Source organism: Falco naumanni, chromosome 2 (genome assembly GCF_017639655.2).
Source record: "Falco naumanni isolate bFalNau1 chromosome 2, bFalNau1.pat, whole genome shotgun sequence".
Taxonomy (NCBI): Eukaryota; Metazoa; Chordata; class Aves; order Falconiformes; family Falconidae; genus Falco; species Falco naumanni.
The window spans coordinates 47,031,964-47,047,567 of NC_054055.1; the positions used below are offsets into that span (position 1 = coordinate 47,031,964).

General features: G+C 34.7%; 1 protein-coding gene across 20 annotated transcripts in view; it reads right to left on the minus strand.

Moving 5' to 3' along the window:
- The window catches only part of MYCBP2 (MYC binding protein 2), a 200,832-nt gene that overhangs the window by 134,870 nt on the left and 50,358 nt on the right, over window positions 1–15,604 (minus strand). For all 20 annotated transcript variants that reach the window (XM_040584251.1, XM_040584258.1, XM_040584263.1 and 17 more), the window contains exons 9-17: window positions 14,648–14,721; window positions 13,331–13,469; window positions 12,441–12,517; window positions 10,672–10,876; window positions 7,337–7,501; window positions 6,456–6,614; window positions 5,505–5,709; window positions 4,644–4,789; window positions 2,502–2,603 (exon numbers count right to left, since the gene is read on the minus strand). In XM_040584251.1, coding sequence (XP_040440185.1) covers window positions 2,502–2,603; window positions 4,644–4,789; window positions 5,505–5,709; window positions 6,456–6,614; window positions 7,337–7,501; window positions 10,672–10,876; window positions 12,441–12,517; window positions 13,331–13,469; window positions 14,648–14,721 — 1,272 coding nt within the window. The remainder of the gene's footprint in view (window positions 1–2,501; window positions 2,604–4,643; window positions 4,790–5,504; window positions 5,710–6,455; window positions 6,615–7,336; window positions 7,502–10,671; window positions 10,877–12,440; window positions 12,518–13,330; window positions 13,470–14,647; window positions 14,722–15,604) is intronic.

Consider the following 15,604-nt stretch of genomic DNA (forward strand, 5'->3'; position numbering starts at 1 on the left):
CAAAACTGGTCACCTGAACACACTGTACTTTATGAACTGAAAAGAGTAAAGAAATATAACCAATATCAAGAAACTCTTAAGTTCTTTGAAATAATAGATTTATTATCCCAAACTGAAAAATATTTTCCACGGTTAATTTTAAGAATCTAATATTGATCCTAATATGGATCTAACTAAGGATCAAATATTTAAGGATCAAACCATTCTATGATTCTTGACTCTCAAAAACTATACATGCTTTGTTTCTTACTGATCTGGCATAAAAGAACAAAAGCCACACATTAAAACACTACAACCCAGAAATCATAAACCTGACAAAATACCCCACTGTGTACCTGAAGGAAAGACCCTAACAGAGCTAGTCTGGCCTTTAACTGACTGAGCAATGCTTTCAGAGAAGTAAAAGGTTGGAATCTTTCTTTGGACCTCTAAATAGCTATTTCATTAGCAAGGATTTGTTCAGTTACATATGCAGAAATACTAGAACTTTTTGAGTAAACTAAGCAGTCTGCCTATTCTTTTTAACATTAATATAATTATTTTTCAGGTTGCAAAACATTTTGCACAGCAATACAAAAATCTAGTTGATTACTTAAATATTCTTGGTCTCTCTCATGAAAAGAGGATTATAAGGGTTCTCAAGAATGGTGCTGTTCTTTCCACCAGCTCATGGAAAATTGTAGCATTTGGATGGAGAGGCAATAAAACAACTTTTTCATATAATTGTGTAAATCAAGATCGATTATCAAATCAAATTTTCATACTTGACTATGTAAATCAGGATCTTTAAGTATTTGTCGAAACACTATTCCTAGCTTTATCACATAAGTCATTCCAAACTGAAAGAGGAGACTAATCTCCAAGCCTTCCAGCTAGACATACCCACTACCTCCAGCAGCCACGTAGGTATAGCATTTCAATGTTATTTTGATACAGAATACAACATGATGTGTGCCACAAGCTGTCCAGCAACATCTTTTTAGCTACAGTCCCTATACACCTATCAACCCAACAATAGCAACACATTCCTGATATTGATCACCCGAGACTTAATTAAATCCAAAATATGATTTATTTTCTTTAGAGACAGATAGCATACAAAAGGGATAAACTGCTCTGGTTCTACTTCTAACCACAGAAATGGAAGCAAACTGAAATGTTTCTCTGCTGCTCTTTTATTATCTTCCTTTCTTCTCTTTTTCCAACTGAAATTTACCTCCCAGCTCTGTCATCGTTACCTATCTGGGCTGAACAGCAGCAGGTTTCAATAATACCTGGGTAATTCAATGAAGATTTAACAAAAAATAATTGTTAGCTGTACCTAGTATTTGCCAGCAGTATGCAATGCAGCTCTAACATGACCTAGATTAAGGAAGACAAAAGGCTTCCCCTCTCCATGTCACAGCTAAAATTAACCATAAAGATTCAAAGAAAAATAAATATTCCATCCTCTTCCACATGTATAGCAAACTATAAGCCTTCTCTTCCTTGTTGCTCCTTATTTGTGTTAAAACCAGTAATTTCTTACTTGCAAGTGAAATAAAGCCACAATTTGCCCCACAAGGCTCACTGGCATGGAGTCTAGGAACTAAGTTTCATCACGGTGTGCATTTTGTATCTGAGTAAAACCAGTATCTAATTCCTAAAAGAAGAATCAAAATGGTATTTATGGTATTATATATTTATTATTCATACATATATGAAGAGCATAGCATTCCAACAGAGCTGTTCCTCTTCACAACACACAATAATCTTACCAATGACATCATCATGCTTCATAAAATATTATAATTTATGTCAGTTTAAAACTCTCAACTTTAAATATTTACCAGATTAAGACACTGAGGTATTTTAAAACAAGAACAGTACTAAAAATTTGTTAAAGTACATATTGTTTATGTAGAAAATCAGCAATACTTCCTGAGGTAGATAATACACAAGGAAAGAAAATTTTGAAATTACGCAGCATTTTGTTTTTTAATTCAGTGAGTGTGTCAATTTTTTCATGCTATTCAAATGTAGAAAAGTTCATTGTATGAAACAAGAAATTCTGATTACATATCGTACAACATAGATTCATTCATTTAAAATAATAATTAAACAATTCATATTATAGGTAACTAGCACTGGACAGGTTTGCAGTCATTTCTATTCTTCATATAAAAAAGCATATAAAAATATGCTTTAGCATCTACATTTTTAAAAACTATTATTGAACTAGGAAACATCAGAAAATGAAAACTGACTATATGAAAGTGATAAAAAATGCTACTGTTCACCATTAAAATGCTGATTCTTATGAGCAGACTTTGTTAAACATACAGATTTTTTACAATTTTCCAGAAGCATGCTAAATAACATAAGCTATCCATTTAGGTTCTGATTCTTGTTTCATTACTGTATTGGCTCACTGGAGGAAAACTAATTAATTTTCATTAGAAAACAGACTAAGAAGTTTGCTTGAAGTATTCAAGCCTCTTATCAATAGGAAAGTCACTTACCTCTTCCTTCTTCCAATCTATGTCTCCTATTTACACGTTGCCGCTTTTCTTCTTGCCGTAACTGAAGGTGTTCTTCAATATTAACTCCAGGAACAGGTACAGCTACATAGATTAAGAAAATAAAATATGTAAAACTATCTGTAAAAATTTTTATGATGGTAATAAACCCTAGAAGAAGTTAAGTAAATGAAAACTGAAGCCTACTTACTACCTGCACCTTACACTGCTCTCACACAGTATTTAAAAATAAAGAAAGGAGCTGAGTAAATTTGGAAAAGAGTTTTAGGCCTTATCTCTGAATTTCCTGGTTTTCATGAATCTGCCACAATTCCAGCATCACTGAACAGTATTTAGCACATACTATAAATCTGTATGTGCCTAATAGAAGGAAATACTCAGTTATGTGTTGTCATTGTTATCTCAATTTTCCCCAAAAAAGTTTCAGAAAGGTTTATTACTAAAACAAGCATAAAATAGCTTATATTTTAAAAACGTTTTAGATAGATTAGATATTTTTAAGAATGGTTTACCACTGTATGCTCTGTGCTTACTAAGAGTCTGTATGTAAATCTTATTTAGCAAAATAGGTAATTTAATAGAAAATTGAAACAAAGTGAAAAGCACTTTTTAAAACAGAAAACATGACTTGAATGAACAGAACAATAAAATTACTAGAAGCACTACCTTTTTCCAATGTTTCTTCAGCAAATTGCAAGAACCTAAATAAAATATACCTTGTCCCCAGCATCAAACAAAATCTCCAGCTGGAAGTACTGTCACTTTTCTACAGACAAATGTGGTCAAGTCCTCACCTCAAACTATGCCAAGCCCAACACAGCACCAAAGAGCTGTTGCCTATCCTGCTGGGAGGGTAGTTATCAAAGTGGAGGTTTGCACAAAAACTGTAACTTCTTCCTGGTCATGCATGAGAACAGGGCTGTGAATCAAAGCTGCTATTCACCATCGATATAAACCTACTTCTGTGATAGCCATATAAAAGAAAATTATTTTTAGAAATACCTGTTTGGAGGAACCGGGAGTGCACAGTGAGGTTGTCTGGGGTTCTTACTGTTAATTTATCAAGAGGACCACTTCTAGTTTCTATTTAACTTTTGCTTGGGGAAAAAAACCTCCCACACTCCAAGTACAGCATAAATTTTCTATTGTTACTATTCCACCCCCACTCCCTACCCCCAATAAAATATTTATACATCTCATCAATTTAAGTCATGCATTTGATTTTTTTTTTGTATTCCTTTTCTATAGCAAACACTATATCCATATATCCATGCAGGACTAAGGGCTCTACATAAATCTAAACATTAATAAGAAGGAAGGAAAACCTGACCTCCAAAAACCTGTAATTGCCCAGTAGAGAGAATATAATATTAAAAATGCTGGGATAACAGATCTTAGAAGGAAAGACTCCAAACTGTATTTTCCAATAATCATACTAGTTGGCTTTTTTTCCCCTAAGGTGGGTATTTTTGGGGAGGAGGGCTGGGGTGGGAGGTGTTTGGGGTTTTTGAAAAGTAAATTCCACATTCCTGGCAGCTCTTTTTCTCTGAAAATTTATAAGAGAAAAAATAAAAAAGTTTTCAAGAAACAATATTCCCCATCTTCTATGTAACTACAAAAAACCCTGACAAAAAGATTATAGAAAAAGTTTCAAGCTATCAAAAAAGAACAAGAACAACTTTCTAGTATCAGTATCATAACCACACAAGACAAAATGGACACAGGTCTATAGTAAGGGCAAGTTTAAAATATTTCACTTACCAATGTGATTCCACTTTTCTATTTCACCAATTAAATCTACATGATAAACCACATTTTACCCATTTTAAAAATATGATGCTAAAACTATTCTGTAAATCTAAAAATTCAGTAATTTGATTGGAAAGAAAGAACTGCATTATTTAAGATACAAAGTTTTATCATACAGAAGAATGAAAATACTAACTGAAAAATTAACTGAAAAGAACAAACCCATTTCTAAACTAACCTGTTATTCCAATTCAAGTTTCAAAAGTCATCAGTGGGACTGAGTTTATTAAAGAGCATAAACAGATCTACTGAGGAAAAAAAAGGTGCAGCAAGAAAGAAAATTAAAAGCCATCTTGCTAATTTCATGTCACTTACCCAACAAGAGATCTAAAGGTATCATCTCTTTTACAGCATCAAGGATTCCTCTTTGCCTTGCTTCCTGGCCATCCAGTTCTCTAGCACATGCCTTGCAGCAGCCACATACAGCACAGCCTGACTCACCTGAGCCACAGCCACAGATTCTGCAGCAAATAAAGAGTTCCTTTATCACTATCTTCTATTTTTGTGCTTTACTGATGCCTTGGTAATTAAAGCATACATTATTTATTTGTTCTATCTCTGGATATGTAATTTTTCCTGAGATAAACAGAAAATATAGCTAATTTAAATCCTAGCTGCTGTTCCATGGTGCCAGAGAGCACACACTGACCATGCATATCTGAACTGACTTCTCAGCATTAACTTTTCTTCATTTAATTAAACATACACAACATGAAAACATGAACGAGTTAAAAACAAGCACAGGCCATGCTGGATAAACAGTAATGGCAATATGTAAAGCAGTGGCCCTTTATGCAGCTCAACCCCAAAGTAACAGATAAAAGCAACTGGAAGAGCATGATAAAAAAAACTTCCATCATAGGATGAAGAAACGTTATGCCAAAGCCAGCAGCTCTATCAAGAAACAGATTACATTGGTGCTCACATACAACAGCTTCTAGTAAAGAACTATATGCTAAAGAAATGTTAAAAAATGAATTTAAACCTAAATCACTTGAAACCATCACAAGCCACACACTAAAATTTTAGCCTACTTCTGAATTTAAAAGCAGACTATTTTTAGATATAATGTTACCTTAAATGGAAGTTTAAAACCACATCGACTCAGTTTGTATTCAACACATGCTTTAGCCATTCAACACACTATAGCAAGTGTATTTCCATATGTTTGCTTACCCTCCAGGCACCCTGTCAGGACGCCCACTACTAACACAGCTAGCTCCATAGCCTGTGCAATCTCCACATACAGTGCACACCATACACTGTTCCAGCTTCCATTTATGCATGCCTGGAGGACACATCATGGACTTCTCATCTTTTTCATCCAGTTCCTCTTCTAGGTCTTCATCCATTGCTGTTGCCATGTTCTCCACACCAAAACCTAGTCAAGATATTGAAACAAGAAAGAGCTGTTTTCTGAGGCCAACAGTGGCTGCTGCAGAAGCTCTGAAGAACACACGCAGATCAGGTTTTAAAGGGAGTGACTAGGCATGCCTGCTTTGCATGCTCAGCCAGCACAACAACGCCTGTAAAACCCCTCTGAGCACAGGCTGGGGTACATAGCTATGGTTTCACAATGGAAATGAAACATTTATATTCAGTATACAAGTAACAGGTCATTTACTCATCACATATAACATATGCTAATCCAGCAAAGATGAACAGGTATGACTTTTCATACCTATATTTAGGAGCAACGGAAATGCTCGGTTTTCTGGAGAAAGATATAGACTTACAGTCATGCCCTGTTTGGGCAAACGACAGCCTCAAGACTGAATGAAAACAAGGAAAGGCAGAAATTTTTTTCTTACTAAGACAATGGCACATAGTAAGACAAGGAGTGATGAGGTTTGATTTTACTCATTTGTTTTAAAGAAAAGCTTTTTCACTGACAAAAGTAATTGAGATTTATTTTTTTTTTAACATAACTAAGTTTATTAGTATGTGCAGAATACCAAATACCTGACGTTCAAGTGAAAGTATCCATACCTGTGTGTTTCTTTAAGCATGTTGCAGGTACTTTAGCTTTAGCATTGGAATTATATTTTATAATAAAATGCTTAGCTATGTTTTCACTTGTATTATTTTCCAGCACACAAAACAAAAGGAAAAATCTAGGTCCTTCACCTTTTCCTCCCTGGCTCATGGAGCCTGTGTCTCGCCCACACTGTCCTTTATTATTTACGCCAAATGTCCAAACTTCTCCATTCTTCATTAACACACAGGTGTGAGCTTTGCCCATGGCTACTTGAGTCACAAAATGGCCTTTCAAATCTGTTACTAAACCTATAAGATATAAAACAGTTGAGTGGTAAATTGTACTTTCTACCCGAGAAGGCAATTTCAGAGACATAACAAAACTGCTAATGGATACTGACAATTTTTGAATTAGCAGCAAAGGAGAAAAGCAGATATAAAAACCAAGTTCTAGAATAAGAAGTGAAAGGAGAATTAGGTCTAGGCCATTTATCCTGCAAGGAAAGGAAAGCCAAAACCAAACCAAACCCTGCTGCAAATCACTTGTTCTGAAAAACAATTCTAAAGGAGTTATAATGCCACTGGAGTTTATTTCTTCAATATTTTATTTAAATTGAGATGCACTGGATCACCTGCAAATTCAAAACAGGCTGTCTTTTGAGCAAAGGAACATATAAGGCCTGGTTTCCTGCAGCCTTTGCTCCTGACAAAACATGTCTCATTTCTGTTGACTTTTCCCTGTGTGGCCTTCTAGTGTCAGATTAATACAACAAATAATTTATTTTTTCTTCTCCTTAGTGGAAGCATTTGTTTGGGCATTTGTCACCAGTGCTGCCATACATTTTTACAGAACTTAAGGAAATTGTCTTCTCTTTCTATCCTTCTGCCATATTTGGCTGAATCAGCAGAAATTCAGAAATTTATTAGGAGAGTAGGAAACACACAAACATCATTTACACATGTTAAAAGCTTCCAGACTCATTTCAATTACTCTAGTTGAAAAATCACTTAAAAGAAAAATATTAACTTACTTGTACTATCGGAGTAAATGGCATCTTTTCCAAACATGTAGAGTTCTCCATCTTTTGAAATTACAGAACTGCTTCCATTATTGCATGCTGTAGATATGACAATCTTTCCCTCCATTTTAATAATTTTTTTAGGCTTATATGGTTTTGACTGTCGTCTGCTTTTAGCTTTAAATAAATAAATAAGTTGCAAGTCATTCTACCAAAATAATTTTCAAAGGCACAATAACATTTGTTTTATAATTAGGGGTTAGTTTTCAGACTGCTACTGTCATCTGTATGATTTTTAATGGATTACACCGGTTTCTTTCAAAAAATTCAATGGCAAAGTCATGATTAGATAGGTATCTTCCAGGAATGATTCTTTAAGTTTTTCTTTTATATATAGACTGAACTAACTGTGAACTTTACAAAGCAGTGCATAGTAAAAAAAGAGTCCTCATTGCCATGTGAGAAGAATATATATGACAATATATGCATAAGTTCACAGGGAAATGTTGCACAAGTTCAGTTCTTTACAAGAAAAATATTAAACTCTATTAAAATCATTGTCCCAGTTTCAGCTGGGATAGAATGAATTTTCTTCCTAGTAGCTGGTACAGTGCTATGTTTTGAATTCAGCATGACAATAATGTTGAGGACACACTGATGTTGTAGTTGTTGCTAAGTAGTGCTTACTGTTAATCAAGGCCTTTACAGTTCCCCATCTGCGCCAATAAGGGAGGTACACTAGAAGCCGGGAGAGAGCATAAAAAGGACAGCTGACCTGAGCTAGTCCAAGGGATATTCCATACCTTAGAACATCATGCTGAGTATATGAACTGGGGGGGGAGTTGGCCAGGGCAGACCGATCACTGCTTGGAGACTGGCTGGGCATCCATCAGTGAGTGATGAGCAACTCTGTCGTGCCTCACTTGGTTTTCTTGGGTTTTATTCCTCTCTTTTTAATATCTCCATTGTCATTACTATTATGACAATTTTTTACATTACTTCAATTATTATAGTGTTCTTATCTCAACCCACAGGTTTTACCTTTTCCTGACTCTTCTCCCCATCCCACTGTGGGGGGGCAGGGAGGGAGTGAGCGAGCAGCTGCATAGTGCTTAGTTGCAGGCTGGGGTTAAACCCTGACAACAATGTTTAGAAAACCTCTGAGTCACAACAGATTCCCACAGGAAGAAAAAGGGAATAAAAAGTGCTAAAAAAGCCCTGCCCCAAAATCACTATTTCCAATCTGGTCTCAAACGAATCAGTAACAGCGTAGCTAAAGACTGGATAAAAGAACTAATAGCTATCATTACTGTCGGTGATTCTTCACCCAAGTCAAAGAACTGCCAGTTACTTTCAGTTGCTGACAGTTACCAACTTCCTACAAAGAACACGTACACATACTGTTGACAAAAACCCAGTCTCCCCGCCCAGGTTTAAAAGAAATAAGGGGACTAAAAAATAAAACCTGTGCATATCCACTCTGAGCCAAATTAAAGAGGCGAAGAGAACCAGATGAGTCAGAAGAGAGCTGAATTTATAAAAGAACGTAAGAAAGACCATCATCAGGTCCTTCAGCAGATTCTTCAGTAAGAAGATCTGGTAAGCACTGAATCTTCTCATTTAATTTTTGCTACTTAAAAAAAAAAAGTAGCAACAGCAGTTTACTTCACAGTGCTAAACTTCTGTGTCATCTGAAATTGTAGATCAATTATACAACAAAAATAGTCAGTTTAATTGTATTCTGGATAACTTCCCAATAACTGTGCAAAGAAATCTTGAAATTTATGCTTTTAAATATATTTCCTGAAATATTTTTGCTTGAATCTCTTCAAATTTACTTTACATTTACTGGAGAAAGTAGTATGATTTTGTCCAACACGATTTTAATTAGATTTGCATTTAGGAAGACTCTAAAAAGTTACTACAGCACATACTAAGCACATACCAAAGTTCTACTAGTAAATTCCTCTCACTCTGAATACATTCAAAAATCCACACCATATGCATGATCAAACCTTAAAATATGTTCTTGACTGCATTTTAGTTATATTACATGAGAAAACCCACAGCCTTGGAGAATACTGTCAGTGTAGTTAATCTTTTACAGGAACAGTAAGCTAACTATGCTTTCTTTCTGCATGAGCTATGCCATACGTCACATATGCAGCCTGCTGAGTTTTTGTTAACAGCTTTCTTGAAAGGTAAAATGCCTACACAGTTGATTGAAACAAAGCTGGACTCTACCATTGCTGTTTATCAAGACTTTAAATCTATTTTTACATTCTATTTTAAATAAATTTTAAAATTCTAACCATCTACTAGTATCCAAAGACTTAAACAGTACTCAAATGTTGGTATAAAATTCATAATATTTCTAATTGACTGCACTGAGGCACAAATATTTCAGTCTTATTAAATCTGTGTTTAAAATCTATGGCTAGCAGATTGAAGTTTTCCACAAACTCGCCTTCTGAAAAATATATCAATTTTAATGGTAACATTAAGTTACATTATTAAAGAAGGACGTTATGGAGAGTTTCATTTGAAATTGAGTTAGGCTTGTATAGAAATATACATATTATCCTATTAAAATGTACACATGAGGCTGACAACTCAAATATCAGCTTTGTTTTAAGATCCTCAGGAGCTAGACATTTTTCAAAACATTTTTTTTTAAAAAAAATATTAATCTAACACAACATAACAGAATAGTCTGTTTTCTAAAGTGAAGTATTTAACATCAGAGCAGATCAGAGCTTTAGGTCATCTAAAGGTAACTTTCATTGTCTTATAAAGTGTATTTCAACCTAAACACACAGCTTCAGAGATCAAAACTAGGAAGTCTGATAATTCTATATTGAAGAGGCATTTGTTAGTCTGAAGACCAAATTAATCTGTCTTCTTTAACGTCTGAAGAGTTCTGCTCGACCAAGCACAGAAGACCATGCTTCTACAATTCCTAATCAATGTACCTCTGCATCATGGAGAGGCATTAGCTGGCAAAACATCGATTTCCAAAGTTCTCTAAAACAACAGTGAAAAGGCTAAAGTTTGGCTCTTCAGTTTTTGAGACAAAGTTCCAGGCAGACAGCATGGCCTCTTGACCAAACTTATGACTGCCTTTCCTCAGGAAAACTCTAAAATAGCACTCCCACGATACAATCCAAACTGTGGTAAAAGATCATAAACATCTCTAGCTGCAAGAGGTGGTGGAATTGGTTGTCAGGGTGCAAAACTCAAACTCAATGGTATGCTTACATGGTCTTGGAAAACATTTAAACTCTTCAAATTAAAAGGTGGTTAACAGGCTTTTATCAACCATTGGTCAAGCAAGTGTAAATACATACTTGATTCGCCGTCCTCTCCCTTACTAGCAGAACCTGTGAAGAATATGCTTCCATCCTCAGCAACAAGTAAGGCGTGTGAGCCATCATGTCCAACAGAGAACTGAATAATCTTTGGAGATTTTGTGATTGGGAGTTCAACCCATTTTCCTGCTGAAGGACCACCTTGTTTGATTCCAAGGCTCTGATATTTGCCTGTATAATAAATCTAGGAGAAAACAGTTCACAATTTTTAGTTATGCCACAGCACTTTAAACATGCATAATTTTTGAAGTTGCATTATTTTTAAATCCCATCACTTCAAACCATACAGAACTTTCCCTGAAATTGTTTACAGTATTTCAATATCTCTATTCTAAATTCATGAATTTTGACTTAATGGGGGAAACATTCTGATTAGATTCTGTTTTGAATTGTGCTTTCTACTGTGCCACAGAGTTAGTTTTCATATATAATTGTTTGGCTAAATGAGTTGAACACGCAAGAAAAGAACTGTACAGAAGAAACTACTCAGAGGAAACCAAGCATTGAAAACACTTAAAAGTTAACTCAGTGTAAAACCAAGATGGGACTATAACAATAAAAATAGTTTAAAATGCCAAATTACTACAAATTTTCATATGCTTTGACACATTTTTAGAACTTATTTTCAGTAAATGCACAGTGGCCATTGAGTACATAAATAACACAGAATAAAATATTTCACATGAACAAACACAAAACTACCAGTTTGGCCTAAAACGTTTCCTCTAGAACCATGCTACTCAATAGTAATATAAAATAGGTGTGTTAACCTATGTGGGCACCTAAAGCCATTTTTCATTGTCTTATAAAGTGTATTTCCTACCTAAACACACAAATTTAGAGATCAAAATTAGGAAATTTGTTAATGTTATACTGAAGAGGCATTTGTTAGTCTCAAGTTCAAATTAACCTGTGTCCTCTAATGTCTGAAGAGTATTGCTTGATCAAATTCTGCTTCATAATATTAAATTTTTTTAGGAAAACATAGTTAAGTTTATTTGTGAACATTTTCACCAGTCTCACTGTTTTGATAGCAGCAGAGCAAGGCCTTCATTCCAAAAAAGCAACACAATTCTGAACAGAGAAAAACAAGGAACTATGCTTATACAAGTAAAATAACATCAGTTTCCCAAACCAAAACAGAGCCACAGTAAATAATGTAAAAAAGTCATAGTCACAGTAAGCAAAATTATTTCTAAATGTCAATGAATATGCAAATGTCTCAGAAAAACAGCCTCCACTGAGCAGAACGAACACATCAAATCATTAAGAACAGGTTTAAAGAAATTAATTGAAAACTTTGCCTGGGGAAGATAGTAATTTTCAAAAGGATTGGAAAAATCAGGCTGGGATTTAAATAAATGACTATGGTCAGAGTGCTTACGTAAAGTTATGAGGCAAAAAATTTTGCAAATGTGCTAATACATCATTTTAGACAAAAGGTAATTTTGTCCCCCAAATCTAAAACAAAGCCTCACACTGTCTTTAAGTAAGACTGACCGTAGAAATTCCTGTAAATTTCAAGCCACAGATTTCTCAATGGTTCCAACACCATCTGTGGTTTTAAATAACCATTTTCCTTTTTCTCTTTAAAGTAGGCTCTGAAAATGTATTTAAATAGTGTCATATGAAGTCTTTCTAACATACTAAAAAGGCAAGAAGCTATTTTGGAAAACAGTAATTAAATTAAATGACGTGTAGATATACATTGGTGTAGTTCGTTATTTACTACAGAACATGTTCAGTACCTTTCCACTAGCAGTTTTCATTAGTGCAAACTCTCTTCCAGCACCAAGGACAGCTGATTCCTCATCAAACCCTGTACCTGAGTGAGTAAGATTGTGTTAACCAGACAGTTTAACCAGTCGGTATCACAGACAAGTTTACAAACGTAACTCTGCCCGGGACAGTTTGTCGTAACAGTAAGTTCTAAGAAAGTTACAAGTGAAACAAAGTCTTGCTGCCACAAGAAGGCTTACAGGGCTAGACTTGACAGAGTTGTTCAAAGAGGTAAAAAGCACTAGCATAAGAGCTACTGCGCTTGGTCAGAGAAAAGGTCCGTGTAGCCTTTTTGTTCTGATAGCACCAAAAGCAGAAACCTAATGGAGAAAAAAAGACCCACAACAAAGGCCAAGTCATATCTCTCCAAAATGCCTTTGTAGGAACCAACATTATTGCATCTCAGATTCTAATGCAAAGGTGTTTTTCATGTAATTTAATATCTTTCAATACATTTCTGTTCCATTAATCCAGCCAACAGTCCTTTTAAATTTTGTAAATTTGACCCAAAACAACAAGGAGTTGTTTATCTATGTGTTATATGAGCACCATTATGAAGTCCAAGCTTCAAACAATTATATATTTATTGCACAACTAGAGGAAAATACCGGAAAACCATTGATCATGCTACAGATAGAAAGGTGGTTTCAAAATGTGTATGTGGATTACTATGAGTCAAATAACGCTTAAGCAGTTTCAAAACCCTTGTACTTCTCCACCTGTTTATAATGGACCTATACCTTCTTGCACGTAATAAAGGCAAACAACAGGAAGGGCAGTGTTTTGGTTTCATTATTTGAATTACTAGGGTTTTATTAACCTTCAAAGAAGAGGACTTACTTCACAGAAGAGAACTTACTGATAATGTGCAAGTCTTTCTCCAAATCAAACAATGAGATGCCACAGGCATGTAGGCATTTTCTTGCAAGCTTAAGCTGCAGCTCTTGTTGCAGTACTGGCTCAGTACTTGTTGCAAATATTCGCACTACAAAGCCATCCTGCAATAAATAAATAAAAAACAACCTACTTTATACTGTAAAATAAATGCATTAATTTACTTTTTAAGGCCTAGGTGCCTCAGAATACTACTACTTCAGAGCAAGTTATCAGAGGACACATTGATAAATGTAACATTATTATACAGGAGAACAGAAGAAAGTGTCAAACAGGACGAGCTGAAGATAAGCATCTGACTGACCTTAAACATATTTTGAATTCTATGAAAACACTATGAACACTATGAAAATGGTGAATTACTATAGAGATAATTAACTCTGAATCTCACCACAGAAATATTTATAACTATTCACATTTATCTTTTATGCCCTCCTGATCCAGAACCCAAAATTCTGCATCGCAGTTGAAGACTAACTGCTTTAAAGAGTAGCTAAAACAGGTTTTTGTTTACAAGTGTAGATCAAGCATCTTCATCTGGCCATGTTAAACGTTGTTTTATTAGCAGGGAAAGGGATTAATCTTGGTTCTCTTATAGTTGCAAGTTTGGCACTTCTTGCCAAGCCTGTATCACCCCATCCCTACCCTATCCCTGTTTTACAGCTTTCTCACTGTCAAAACACAGTGATCCATCCAGACCTAAAAACGTAATAACTTTCTGCCAAACACAACACAGAACAGCTAGAACTATTTTGCCCTTAGTAGAAGCACTTATTTGCATTTCCATAACTTTGGCCAATAGGCAATTTTCATATAAAAATCTATCCGAATGTAGTATCTTTCATACCTCTTCTATTAAATCTCGCTGAAATTCCCTAACATGTACCAAAGCAATTACAAGAAACTAAATTAGAAAAATAAAAATATATAATTAAGCTCTAAGAAGCTTATGCCACAGAGATCCTGGAGAACAACATATTAAAAAAAAATTATTCCACGTATAAGATTTTTTTTCCTCAGAAAGAGCAACAACATTTTCCTCAAAATTTATCTGAAAAATAAAAAAAACCTGAAAAATCTATCACAAATTAAAATTGTGTGGGTAAATACCAAAATATTGCTCCTTTATGCACAAATATGGTAGTTTCCCCATTATCTCTAGTTACATGGATTTCTTCCTTAGCAAAGAAAAAGCCAAACTTTAAGCAAAAAGGACGCTATAAGTATTGTAAAATAAAACAATTCAGTTGAAAGAAGTTTACCCATCATATGTAACACTTACATCTCTAGATGCTGCTATTTGATTAATATATTCTCCATCAGTGAAAAGGATATTCTGCCCTTCAGTATGACAATCTGTGAGAAAGATGAAATGCACTGCATCAGTTTATTTTAACATACATAACACACACTGTTAATCACACTATGAGAATTCTAGTTTGCCTGAAGAGAGATTAGACTGTTCTGATAACATGTTATTTTATGCTATGATCTCCTCTCTCACCCAAAGTATATAATACTCCTTTGTTCCTTTAAGAGTTATTAAAGCACTTTCCATTGTATGAAACATAAGGGATTACCTCAATATTTAACTGTAAGAGCATTTAGTATTCACCTGTGAGGGGTATTCTAAACTATAACACAAATTCTAATTTTCTGGGAGTGTTCGTCTTTCTCCTTCCCCAAAGATCTTCCCCCCCCCCTTTTTTTTTTTAAAAAAAGGGCCATTATCTTTAAAGAAATTTCCTCAGTTCAGCATATAAAACTTAAGAGAAATAAATGAAACAGAATTCATTATTCACCTCATTTTCCCATTGTTTAGAAAGTTTGCCAAATTATTCACTGAAAATTAGGGGGTTTTTGAAAACTACAAAGTATATACTTGAATGCATCACATATTTATTGAAAATTGGTCAGCTATTTCCAAGAAAAAATGGTAAGGAAAGAATTCTGCCCATATTAGGGTAAAAATAAAAAGACCACTTCCTCTGCAAGTTTAAGAGTATGTCCCTAACACCATCTCTTTTTCCCTTCCTGCTCTGCTCTAGGAGCTGCTAACAAAGATATTGATATTATATGGCTTGTAAGATGTTTGTTTCACTGATTACACACAGGAAATACACCTCTTCTAAAAATATTCTGGGACAGCTACTTTACACTCTAAATATCTGCTTCATAACCTGAACAAAGATCCTGTATCAGTAATTTTATCTAATAAATTTAATGCTAAATGAAGCAC